Here is a 13,035-nt window from a genome sequence, read left to right as displayed (position 1 = left end):
CGACAATACAACCACAAGATTTTTAACAAATTACCTTGTCTTTCAACATAAAATCAAGATCCTTCTGAAATTTCAATACTTGTTTCTCAGATTCTGAAAGCTTTTGAGCTGCTTCTGCAACTTCATTTTGTAGCCGACTGTTTTCCTTGTTAAACAAGAAAAAGACAGAAAACCACTGAAAATGCATACATCATGACCCTGGGATTCTTTGTTTTGCTCTCCTTGAGCAAACAAGTTTCAACAACAGAAGACTGAATATGTAGAAGGTTCACACAAGCCACATTGTCAACAATGTGGTTAAAAAGAGCCCTCCTGAACAACCGTGCTTTAGAAAATAGGTAACTGTCTGTTTGAATATTCTCCTGAGCAAAAAATTCCTTAGATGAATGACAGAGACATCAAGGTGAAGACAAGGCTACTATTCTCCCTGATGCACTGGAATTTCACTAGCAGGAAACTACTGATGTGGGCAATGAATACACACAATCCTTCATCTGCCTGTATGCTGAAGCAGTATAATCCCAGGAAAGTCTTTGCCAAGAGGGTGCCATCAGCTCTTATTCCAGTGGGCAACATCATACAGGAGCTCTGTGAATAGTTGTATGTAAACACTGCTATTCCATCCAATAGGTATGATTCCAAATATGCTACTGGCAGTAGAATTTAGCTTCCTTTTGGCAGTGAAGGCAGTTCTTGAATGTGAATATGCCTGATGAAGTTGTAGACGTGGGAGGAATTGCTCAATGGGGTTTTCAGTGTAAGTAGCATAGTACCTTGTATAGCTTCATATCTTTCTCACGTCCAGCAAAAGTAGAATAAGGTAAGCAACAAGTTGAACACATTCACATAATTTATACCCTTTGCAGAATTCAGTCTTCCCCAACATAGTACTTGATTTATTTTCTAAATGTAGAATGCAGGTCACATATCCAACATTTGGACGACGAACAGAAGGCTGAAATCCTTACCTTTATCACCAATGTCAGCTTTTCCCTCAGGACAGACTCTTCCGCTTGAAGAGATTTTATATCGGCTTCCAACTTGGATCTCTGATGGTTCTCTTGATCCAAGAGCAACTCCCATTCCATCTCTACTTCAGACTTCATGACAGTCAGTTTTCCTCTGTAATCTTGTTCAAGATCTCTATATAAAATACAAACATCGTTGCAAGTTATTTGTATGGCTGAACACAGCAGAAATCTGGAATCAGATCTCCATGACGTCTCTTACTCCCTCCCCACACCAGCTCAGAAAAGAGCAAGGAGGCTAAAAAGCCTTCCTTCAGCATTAGTGTCCCAATCCAATTGGGAGAGAAGGCATAGCTGTTTTTGAACAAAGTTAAAGATGTTGGGCAATTCAAACATGGGTCTTGCATGCCATATACATGTAAATGGCATATATGGTTGGCCCTCAGTATGTTATCATCTATGGCATGACACTTTTCACAAAATTCTCCATAAAAGTGATATTTGCAAGCTAACAGTTTCCGTTCAGACAAGATTACAGCATATTTTGATTTTGCCAACATACGGCCCATATGATGCATGGTAAAACATTAAGTTTTGCCCTCTGTTTTCCAGAGTAGAAGAAGGCACAGAAAAAGGACAATACTCCAGGCTGAATATGTTTTCTTATAGAAAAAGAATGGGGACTGGCAGCCAGTGTGATTTTTTCCAACTGCAGAAATGTTCACCAGATCATTTCAATCAAATAACCTCATTTCTAGTGAGCATCAGAATTCAGAGTGGAGATTTTTCTGCACTACGCATGGCAACTACCATATTTATAACTCACACCACTAATTTTTGTTGGCATATGTTTTGCATTGTTAATGAATGCACTCATGGTTTGCCTTTAAAAAAAACAACAAGCTCCTACAAAGATGCCAAAAATTTTTGAATTGATTATTGAAGATTCTTTGAGCAAACTGCTGATGTTTCAAAGAAACTAGCTAATAGAAATCACTAAAAAGACAAGATCAAGATGAACATTTGTCTGACAAATTTACAGCAGATTAAACCCAAAATTTTCACCTGTGTATCATCACCACAATTGATAGGGTGAAGAGCCGGGGGGGGGGGGGTGGATATCATGCCAGTATGCATACAGGTCTAAAAGGACTTTTATAAAGGTGTTTCCTACATAGAACTCTCACTGGAGCATCAAAATGATTCTGGTATACCAATGCTTCCATTCCAGAACCACAGGATTGCATGGCAATGCTACTATTTACATCTGATCATACATAGGCAAGTGCCACACACCAAGAGAAAGAGGCCACCACCTCCTACCAAAAGGCTAGTTCACATACTTGAGTTTACTCTCATTCTGGTACTCCATAGCACTATGGTGATCATCCACCTCTTTTAAAAGCTGCACGTTCCGCTTCTCCGCCTTTTCCAAATCAATTTTCGCTTTGTCTCTCTCCAAGGAGATCTGTTCCACTTGAGCTCTACAAAGACAGTGCAAGGTGCTGCTCACGATGAATCCCAATGATCTAGAAGCATTAGCCGCATATTTATTTTATTCTGTTCAGCGCCGTAGCCTACCTCTGCCCAGGCAATTCAGAACAGGTAACAAGTCAAAAGAGAAAGTGACAATTTAAAATAATACACACATCTTACATTTGTTCTGTGCCTGTTATGGATTTTAACTAAAGGAAGAAGTGTCTTATCCAAGAAATGTGGAGGAAAATATGCCATGCATAAATAAAAATTAATCCAACCCTGATGGAGATTTCCATGCAACACTTCAGCATCCATGCAGGAAGGTGCATTTATTGTGAATTAAAGGAATAGTAACTGCAGTTTTTATTCCATTCTGATACACATATTACATAATGAAAACAGGGATCAACACCCTGATATATGCACTGGCAGTATCATCGCCCCGCTCACCCCTCCACCCCCAATTATCATCTGTTTGTGGTACTTAAGATTCCTTTTGTTATGGTTTTAATAGAGTGTTAGCCAGACAAAGTTATTTCAGTCTACAACTAGTACTTTTATATCTCAGAATGTAATGGCCAGTTCCATTCAAAGGGATTTTGAGTGGCAACACAACAAATCAGGCCTTGACTCTAAATGGTCACATGGAGGACTAAAAATGAAAATATGGTAAATCCTTTAAAATAACTATATGCATGTTTGCATTACAGAATAAAAGGATTCAGACACATACATTGACATACAGGTGTTGAAACCAAGGCAATACTGTAGAGCTATTAAAAATTCTAAGTGAGAGTACAACAGACAAATATAAACGTGTTATAAACACAGAAGAGCCTCAGGCCTCTTTCACACACAAACACTGCCACACAGAGGCCACTTCTTTATAGTATGATCCCACATAGCTGTGATATAGATATGTATGTGCCAAAAGAGAATCTCCATACATATGGGTGGAGCCAATTATATGGGTCATGCATAGTTAACTTGTTGAACTCACATGATATAGTGATAGCCACCAGATTAAAAGACTTTAAAAGGGCATGAAGGACAGAATCTGTGTAGTACCTCTAAACATACTACCTAGTAGAGCACAGAGACACACTACCTCTGAACATTAGATGTGGGTGAGACATTTTGGCCCCTGGGCTTCTGCCTCTGGGTATCTGGTTGGCCACTGTGGCAATGAGGATACTAGACCTGAACTGCCTGGAAGGAGTGCAATGATTTGGTGGGAAAAAACCCACCCCCCTCATTTTGTGATATTTACATATTTACAGCAGCCCTGGGGACTCTGCCCAGGAAACTGATGCCCATGGGGCAGCAGGAGTGTTCCCGTACCCATCCCACAATGCCAAAGCAAAAAATTATTTACTGTAGGTAGTGAAGTGCATATCTACAGGAGGCAACAGCTGCCTGTTGAGGTCCACTCTTGGAAGCCATTAGTTCATCATCAAGGGCCACAGACAGTTCCAAAAGGTTCACCTTCTCTTCCATGTTGAATTCCAGACTCTATAAAAATTCAAAACAGCTTCTCAAAGTTAAGAGAAATGTAAGCAAGCATCTTAATCTTTCTATCAGTAGGCACCTTATATGGAATTGGCATTATCCCCAGCCACAGAAACTGACAGTCCAAGGCAGGGAAGATAAAATTACAGAGAAAGGGCAGGTTAAATAAATGTGTGGCATGAGGTAGCTGGTCAGATATATATACACAACACAACCATGCATGTTAACTGATAGCAGGAAGTCCAGAAAGGCTAAGCCAATGATGTATTGTCGAAGGCTTTCACGGCCGGAGAACGATGGTTGTTGGGGGTTTTCCGGGCTGTCTTGCCGTGGTCTTGGCATTGTAGTTCCTGACGTTTCGCCAGCAGCTGTGGCTGGCATCTTCAGAGGTGTAGCACCAAAAGACGGAGATCTCTCAGTGTCACAGTGTGGAAAAGATGTAGGTCATTTGTATCTACTCAGGAGGGGTGGGGTTGAGCTGAGTCATTCTGTAAGAGTTTCCCAGGGTGTGGAATGCTAATGGCGGGAGGCTTCACTGTATCCTGAGGCGGTTCTTTTGCATATGGATTGGTGCTTGATGTGCTAATCTTCTCTGCAGGGCTATTGTCGGGTGTGGAGTGTTTTGTTGGCCTGAAAAACACCAGGCCAACAAAACACTCCACACCCGACAATAGCCCTGCAGAGAAGATTAGCACATCAAGCACCAATCCATATGCAAAAGAACCGCCTCAGGATACAGTGAAGCCTCCCGCCATTAGCATTCCACACCCTGGGAAACTCTTACAGAATGACTCAGCTCAACCCCACCCCTCCTGAGTAGATACAAATGACCTACATCTTTTCCACACTGTGACACTGAGAGATCTCCGTCTTTTGGTGCTACACCTCTGAAGATGCCAGCCACAGCTGCTGGCGAAACGTCAGGAACTACAATGCCAAGACCACGGCAAGACAGCCCGGAAAACCCCCAACAACCATAAGCCAATGATGTTCCAGCAAATAACTGGTTTTTAGGAGAGGTGCTCTGACATACAGACTAAGACAAAAGAGGAGGAGGATGACAAAGGAGGTCAAAAGCAGATGGCCTTGTGCAGAATAAAACAAGCAAGAAAATAATCACAATTCCCAGGGTTCTTTGAAAGGTTCAACAATGGTTATGCTACTTCAAAATGTGTAATATGGATTTACTTGTATTTGTCTGATTAATACAAGACAGCAGCAGTTTACTAATTGGATTTTATTTGGTGGTATGGTGAAGGTTTATTTGGAGGGGTGAAAAAGGAGTAGAACCTCCTCTTTATCCCACAACAAACTCCGAGAGCCTATTTTCTGTAAAACCACTTAAGAGTCAGACTATACTAAGATCTGTCAGTACAGTCACTTGTACTTCAAGTGCTTGCATGTTTGACTTGTAGAAAGTCTTAGACCATCCCCACAAAACTGGCACTTTTAAAGTCCTCATTATGCAAACCAAAACATTTCTTTACGCAGGAAAATAGGGAATGATAGAAACCTTAAGAATCTCCTTGCAGTTTTCAACACCTTCCTGGGCCCAGATAGAGACCACCTGCTCAGGGCTTGCAAAGCCAGTACCATCATCAATGCTGAAGAAAAAATTCAAGCCCACAGAACCAGACAAGAAAGATGGAGTTGTGCTTCTATGCCCTTCTTTGAAAACCTGGAGAAGTCAGTTGGGACAAATAGTAAACACAGTTTAGAGAAACCTAAAAAGCAAGATACTTTTAACTACTTGAGAAAATCCACATCTTATTCAGAAAGTACATGTCATGTTCACAGCTGTGAGCATCTACTGTACCTGGGCTGAGATATGCAACACTGTCGAGAGGCAAAGAGAAGCATTTCAAAGCTTGCCACAGTTTAATCTTGTCATCTTGCTCCCCATCCAAATCAAGCTGGGAACAAGAAGTTCTCAGCAACATCTTTTTTATCCTGCTCAAAAGTATCTCTTAGCACCATGAGTGCTCCTGCACCAGCTGTTTTTCTTGGGATATGCCCAGGGCGCATAGCAGATGGAGGTATTGATTAGGGGTCTGTTTCTGGGGTTTTGTCACTGGAAAGCAATATTCATACTGCACAACATTGTGTTTTATGCAGCCCCCTCCAAGTTATTGTTTAAAGTAGTGGTAGCAGTAGGGGGCAGAAACATTACTTGATGTGGAAAAGCTTCCTGTGCAGCCCTTTGGACCTAAGCCAGAGGCTGCAATCCAAAATATATTTAGCCATGCACCAGGTTGCAGCCAGAGTCTTTAAAAAGTACAAGCCATGTATTTTTTGACCCTGAATTATTGTATCATTCTAGTCACCTCCCAATTTTATTTCCCGATTGCTGTTTGTGCCTCCACCAGCAATTGTCTGCATTTCTCTCTATAGGAACACACATCCTTCTGAATTGTGCTGTTCAAGCACAGCACAAGAAGAAGGTAATTCAGATCCCACAAATCACTCATATGGAAACATAGGGTGACCTAGTTCAACCGTTTGCACAATGCAGGAAATTCACAGTTACCTCCCTACTATATTATGTAGTATCTCCCTATACTGTGAGAGGCACTCTACACTGCCTTTCTTTTCTATGAATCATAAATAGTAACAGCAATACTTGGAATTTGCATAGCACTTACATGCATTCAAAACGCTTCACATACTTTATCATGTTGTGGGGGGCAAAGCTCACCTAAGAATACCTGGCAACTTCATGATGGAGGCAAGATTAAAACCAGGATTTCCTGGTTCACCATTTAGTCCCTTAGCTACTGTGCTGCATCAGTACTGTGTAAAATCAGAATCAAAGCTCTTAGCTTTGGGGGTCTTTCAGGGTGTTTGAAGGCCAGATCTACCTAATAATACACAAGACATCTCAAGATAGCACAAGTAACAAAACTGCTTTGTCCTTAGACCAATATTGTAAGCACCTGTAAAATATGGTCAATCTCTTAAAGTTGGAAACATGGTGGTTAGCATGGTGGACCAGGAATGGGGAGCCATGGCTTAAATGCACACTTCGGATCTGAATACTGCATATGCAGACCTCTGGTGGGGCAAATAATGCATTCCTCCAGTGCCATTTTGAGTTAGAAAAATGGCATGGGGCGAAGGTTGAAGTCCCCCCCTTTCCACATACTGCAGTTAACAACTACTACTACTACTACTACCACCACCACCACCACCACCACCACCACCACCACCACCCTTCAGGACAACTTAACACCCACTCAGAGTGATTTACAAAGTATGTCATTATTATCCCCACAACAAAACACCCTGTGAGGTGGGTGGGGCTGAGAGAGCTCCAGAGAACTGAGACTAGCCCAAGGTCACCCAGCTGGCTTCAAGTGGGGGAGTGGGGAATCAAACCCGGTTCTCCAGATTAGAGTCCTGCACTCTTAACCGCTACACCAAACAGGCTCTCTGATCCAAATTAGCCCCCTGTGGCATTTGGGAACAAAGTTTGCAGCAGCTACCACCTGAGGGTATCAGAGTCAGTTGAGGAAACCCAACTTGTATAAAAATGTCTTGACTAGTTTGACCCTCAGCAATGAAACTCATTGAGGGACTTCATGCCATTCACCTTTCTAACTTACCTCAAGGGGTTGCTGGGGGGATCAAATGGATGACAGGAGAGTCACATATAATATACCACCCTCAGCTCCTTAAAGAAAGACTGGGATAAAATTGTGGATCGACAGACTGCTTTATTCTGTCTCCACAAAACTTTGGAATATTTTAGCGAGCTCAGATACTATCAGCTTTTGACTATAGCACTTCTCAGACATGCTTCAACTTACCTGATAACTCTGTAACCTTTGCCATTTTGGTTTGAGAGGTGTGGAAGACACTGGACAAAGAATGGGATTGTGGCTGAACAAGCCAAGATGGAATTCCTTAAAACTTACTCTGCCATCTCCATCACTATCCAATTTATTAAACAGGTCCTCAAGTTCCTGTAGAACATCATTAAAAATAAAACATCACAACTAAAACATCTCACTTCAAGGAACACAATTTAACACATCACACACCGGGCAGATTTATTCCATGTTCAGTATCAGGTGTAACTACCAGATTTCCTTGGAAGCAAGACAGCTCTTCTTATTAGATCATTCTTGCTTCTTAACTGTTACAAAGGGCACCCTTAAGGAGAGTTACTGAAACTTAGCCTTGAGAAGAGATTTCCTTAAGAAAGCAAGCCTGCTACAGGAAACAAAAACGTAACCTGAGAATTTCATCTCCTAAATACTGGCCTGTGGAATAAGAAATACCTTTTTGTCCAATGGAACCAGCATCTAGCCCATGGCGATCCTTGTGAGCAGCAGCCTATCAGGCTCTGCTGATCCAAACCCAGTAAGTCGATAAGACATTTAAAAGACTGGGAATGGTATCTCTCATTTTTATGGCTCTTTCTAGTGTTCAAAGCACTCCACACAAACTTTCTGTAATCCTTACAACAGAAGCTTAAATCAAGCCAAGATAATCTCCATAATGAAGATTGGGGGGGGGGGGGACAAAGTCAGAGAATGACTTGCCTAAGGTCACCTAGTGAGCTCATGGCAGCCATAAGATCTAATTTAGGGACCTCCTGATTCACAGTTCCATCTCAGCCAGTTCTCCAGGTGTACTGAAAGTGCCCCCTGTCATTTCCAGTGAACAATTATTGCAGTGCTAACATTACCGCTGCCTCTCCCAGTATTGAAGGGTCAAGGTAAGCAAATACACCCAAGTCTTCTTTCTAGTTAGAGAAGGGATATTGTGTCACTACTGCTCCTACATAAATGGGCATGGAGAAAGAGATTGGGGGATGGAAGACAATTAATAGGAGTGGACCCTCAGGATTTATCCGCAATGCAGATCAAGATTGCTAGCATACAATACGGGGATGCTGTAAAGATAATTATGTGTAAGTACTGTGAATTCTTGAAATGTGTTACACATACATACACACACAGTGAATCTTCTGTGCATAACCACAATTTTCACATTCACAGGTCATGCAGATTTTGAGAGGAAAGTTTCCAAAACTTAACCCACCTCTTTCTCCAGCTCTTTGTGTCCAACATTCTTACAAACAACAGCCAGCTCTTGCTTGTCCAGGTACCCACTGTTTCCTATTCCAAGGCATTCCCAGATGTCCCGAACTTGATTCTCAGTCATGTCAAAGTAAGAGCCAGAGGCCTTTCTAGGGCTATCATCATCATCATCATCCCAGGGGCACATTGGGCCTGTAATAGTAGACTTCTACTAGGTAAGCAGTATTTTTGCATGAATTAGTCTGCAAGTCACCAATAAAAGCTATATATGCAAGCATTAAACCATTACACTAGAAGTTTGACTCTGCTCTAAAACCCTTTTTTTTTGGTTCCCTTTCTAAGTGTTAACTTTTCAAATTGATTCCTTCATTATTCACCACCCTTAAATGTGGCCCATGTGATAGGAATCTTGTTGTCATTCATCTGGAAAATCTTTTGGGACAGGCATACAAAATGCATTTTATTCTCCAAGCATCTAACCAGACATTCTTTACAACAATATCCGTCAAGTATCAGTTGCAGAAGGAAACATTATGTGATGAAAAATAAAACAAAATGTTACCATTTACTACGAATTTCCTCTCTTGGTCATTCCAGAGTCATTGCTACAAGATAATCACCTCCCGCTAGTAGACAACCAGGGTCCTGCAGCTAATGATACTCAAAGGGACAGGTTTTCCCATAGATCCCCAAACAACGTACATGACCTGACCAGCTCCTCCTGGAACTCTGCCTTACAGCAAACTCAGGCCGTTTCCACACGTCTTACCTGCTGCTGGAACATCATGCAAAACATCCAGAAGACAACGTCTTCTCGCACGAAATCGCATCAGGAAGACACCGTCATCTGGGAGTTTTGCGCGAAATTGCATCTTCCTGGCGCAATTTCGCGCAAGAAGACGCTGTCTTCCGGGTGTTTTGCGCAATGTTCCGGTGGCAGGTAAGACGCATGGAAACAGCCTCAGTTAACTAGATCTGTGCAACCTTAGAGACCCAACGCACCCAAAAACATAACATGAAGCTTGTCTCTAAAATTCCCTCTTTCAAAATGGAGGTATCTACCACAAGTCCAGAGCAGGATGCCCTGAAACCAAGCAACACATAAAGTCAAGTCACTAAAGCCAAGCTGCTGTTTTACTTCTCTCTCAGCTAGGGACAGGGAAGAGAGAGGCTCTGCAGAAGCTAGACTGGCACATCCACCTCTGCAAGTAATGCATCAAGCCTCCTCCTCACCATGGGAGGAAGTCCATCTCTACAGAAGCAGGCCTCTCCTACCTACTCACCCCAGCTTCAGGGCTTTGGCTGTTAAGCCTCAGTACACCTGGAGCCTTAACGAACAAACAAAAGAGAGGGGAAAAACCTAAAAAACACTGGCATTGCAATGCTCTGTTATGAACTCTGCAAGTAAGATGCTGCTTGACTGCCAGTTTGGGGATCTAAGGGGAAAGCCCTCCTTCTTGGAATAAACCCAGTGTGTCTACTAGGAGAGGTACTTACCAAGAAGAAACCTCCACCTCCCCATCTCCACATCGTGCAAGATCCAAACACAATAAGCTACCCATTTCCCCCGACGGTCAGTTAGGCCCAGATCCCATACCCAATTTGAGGAAAGAGAATAAGTTTGATTTTATCAGTTTACGAACTAGCAAAGTATTGATAGGCTGAAGTTCATCTTCTTTGCTTATGTGACATGATGGAAGCATGAAGCTACCTTATAGCCACAGTCAAACCACTAGGCCATCTAGTTCAATATGGTCTACCTTGATTGACAGCAACTTTTCCAGGTCACAGACAAAGGCCTGCAGCACCTGCATCCTGAGAAACCCCACTGTGCTTCTCAACTCAAGCAGTTCTTTTTTAAAAATAAGAGTCCTGTCTAAATAATTTCTAGAAGAAATATGACTTTTTTCCTACCTTGACCCTTAAACAGCTCATGCAGTGGCTCTTTAGTGCTTTCAGCATCTTCATCCGATTTAAGGCTCTGCAAAGGGAAGGACTGACATTTTTTATCCAGGAGCTTTCAGGAAAAACGGCAAAAGGAAGGGTACTCATTTTACTGACCTCGGAAGGATGGAAGGCTGAGTCAACCTTGAGCCGGCTATCTGAACCCGGCTTCCACCCGTATTGAACTCAGGTCATGAGCAGAGCTTGGGCTGCAGTACTACAGCTTACCCCTCTGCGCCACAGGGCTCTTGATACTTCATTAGTCTATCTTGATTTTGTCAATCATTATGCTGTTTTGTCAAGATCCTCAAAATTATGTCATTAGGTCACAGAAAAATGGATTTATCATGACATTATGCTACTCATTTAGACTCAGGACAGAGTAGAAAGCTGAATTTGGAACTCTGAAAATCTGCATTGCTGCTACTGAATGCTGACTCAGCTTCTGTAATTTTATGCTTACGCAGCAAAGACCAGAACTTCTAGAAGAGCCTCAGACATTTAAACGGGTTGCTCTTCCAAGCAACTGCAATTTTTAAAAATTAAGTTTGTACCCCGCCCTTCCATATAGCTTAGAGAGAGCTTCTATTTTTTTCCCTCTTGTTAAAAATAATACTTAGCAAAAGCCAACAAGGTTCACAAAAATATAACCAGCTGCTGAATAGCTGGTGGATGACTCAGAGACTTGCCTCCACACTCTCCAAGGATGCTGAGCGTCTCAACTGGCTTTTAATATTTGCTTTCGCTTGCTGTTCTTTTAAATACTTGGAGGTTTCCAGCTTGGTGTCCTGGAATTCTGGCCTTGTCCGGCGTCCATAGCACTTGGCTCCATTGATATACTTGGGCTTTACTTCATCTGGAACAACTAAGAGTTCAAAAAATGTTACACAACTGATACAGGCATTAAATGAGTCATGTTGTTTCTCCCTTCCCATTCCCAATGGATTTTTTTAATTAAGCAGCTAATAAGTAGCCACATAAACAGTAAGAAACAAGGGCTAGTTATACTGTTTATTTTTGTATCAAAATTAACGTGCAAAGAGAGCTTCAGAGCATACTCAGTATTTTTTGTCAGCCTCATTTAATCAAAGGCCAACTATTTCTCGTACAAGACCATCCAAACAGACTGCAACCCAAAACCACCCAGCTCTCCCAGGGCCACCATACTGTTCACCAAGTCACACACTTGCTCTCATTGTATTATTCTCTCATTTCTACTAATGGCAGGATCCCTGTTTACATAGTGCAATACATACATGGTACACACAAGTTCAACAGATCCAGATCATGGAAATGCTGATATTGCCACATTCTAGAAATGGTTATCCATACAAAAAGACTACTATATTAGTACTTTTTAAATGCTGGCCAGAAACCATTTTAAACCCCTTAGCTCTCTTTTACTACCCTTCTAGAAAAAGATCTAAGCACTGAATGGTTCACCAACAGGACTTTTGCCCAAGATCCTTGAACTGTTCCAGTTTCCGTACATGACCTCAAAGACTAGGCCATCCACAATCAACTGACAAATCTGGAGCCACCATTTGAGAAACTGAGCTAACTTCTACATTGCAACACCATTAACTGTGGGGTACTCCAGCTCACACAACTAGGAAGTCCACTGGAGACCATTGCAGTATAGTGATTAATATACAAGACTAGAACTCAAGAGAGCTAGGTTCAAATTCCATCCAGCTATGAAGTTTGCTGGAGTTAATCACCTCAGCCTAACCTACCTCAGATGTTATAATAAAACAGAGGGGAGAACTACATACCACCCTGCATTCCTTGGATGTCTGGAACAATAAAAGAAAGCCAGGCATGTATGTACATGGCACAGTGAAGTGGTAGATACTTAGCCTCTTCCAGCTCTTCCTGTGCTCATTGCTATTTCAGGATACATAAGACTTAGGGACAAAGGCATTGGTGGCTCCCTATGCTGCATCTTCCTTGGTTTTTACAAGTACAAGATACTGGTTCTAGTTATTTAATATCTACATGCATCCCCTTTCCCAGGTGGTTCGTAGCTTTGGGCTAGGGTGTCAGCAGCATGCTGATGACACCCAGTTCTATCTGTTGATGGACAGCCA

At 42.1% G+C, this 13,035-nt stretch overlaps 1 protein-coding gene across 2 annotated transcripts in view; it reads right to left on the bottom strand.

The window, feature by feature from the left end:
• The window catches only part of NINL (ninein like), a 63,456-nt gene that overhangs the window by 29,301 nt on the left and 21,120 nt on the right, over nt 1–13,035 (bottom strand). For both annotated transcript variants that reach the window (XM_054995649.1, XM_054995657.1), the window contains exons 4-12: nt 11,635–11,810; nt 10,916–10,982; nt 9,003–9,193; nt 7,763–7,918; nt 5,470–5,634; nt 3,823–3,959; nt 2,312–2,452; nt 969–1,143; nt 35–145 (exon numbers count right to left, since the gene is read on the bottom strand). In XM_054995649.1, coding sequence (XP_054851624.1) covers nt 35–145; nt 969–1,143; nt 2,312–2,452; nt 3,823–3,959; nt 5,470–5,634; nt 7,763–7,918; nt 9,003–9,193; nt 10,916–10,982; nt 11,635–11,810 — 1,319 coding nt within the window. The remainder of the gene's footprint in view (nt 1–34; nt 146–968; nt 1,144–2,311; nt 2,453–3,822; nt 3,960–5,469; nt 5,635–7,762; nt 7,919–9,002; nt 9,194–10,915; nt 10,983–11,634; nt 11,811–13,035) is intronic.

This window comes from Eublepharis macularius, chromosome 1, assembly GCF_028583425.1.
Source record: "Eublepharis macularius isolate TG4126 chromosome 1, MPM_Emac_v1.0, whole genome shotgun sequence".
In the NCBI taxonomy this organism is placed as follows: domain Eukaryota; kingdom Metazoa; phylum Chordata; class Lepidosauria; order Squamata; family Eublepharidae; genus Eublepharis; species Eublepharis macularius.
This window is presented reverse-complemented; position numbering and strand designations above follow the sequence as displayed.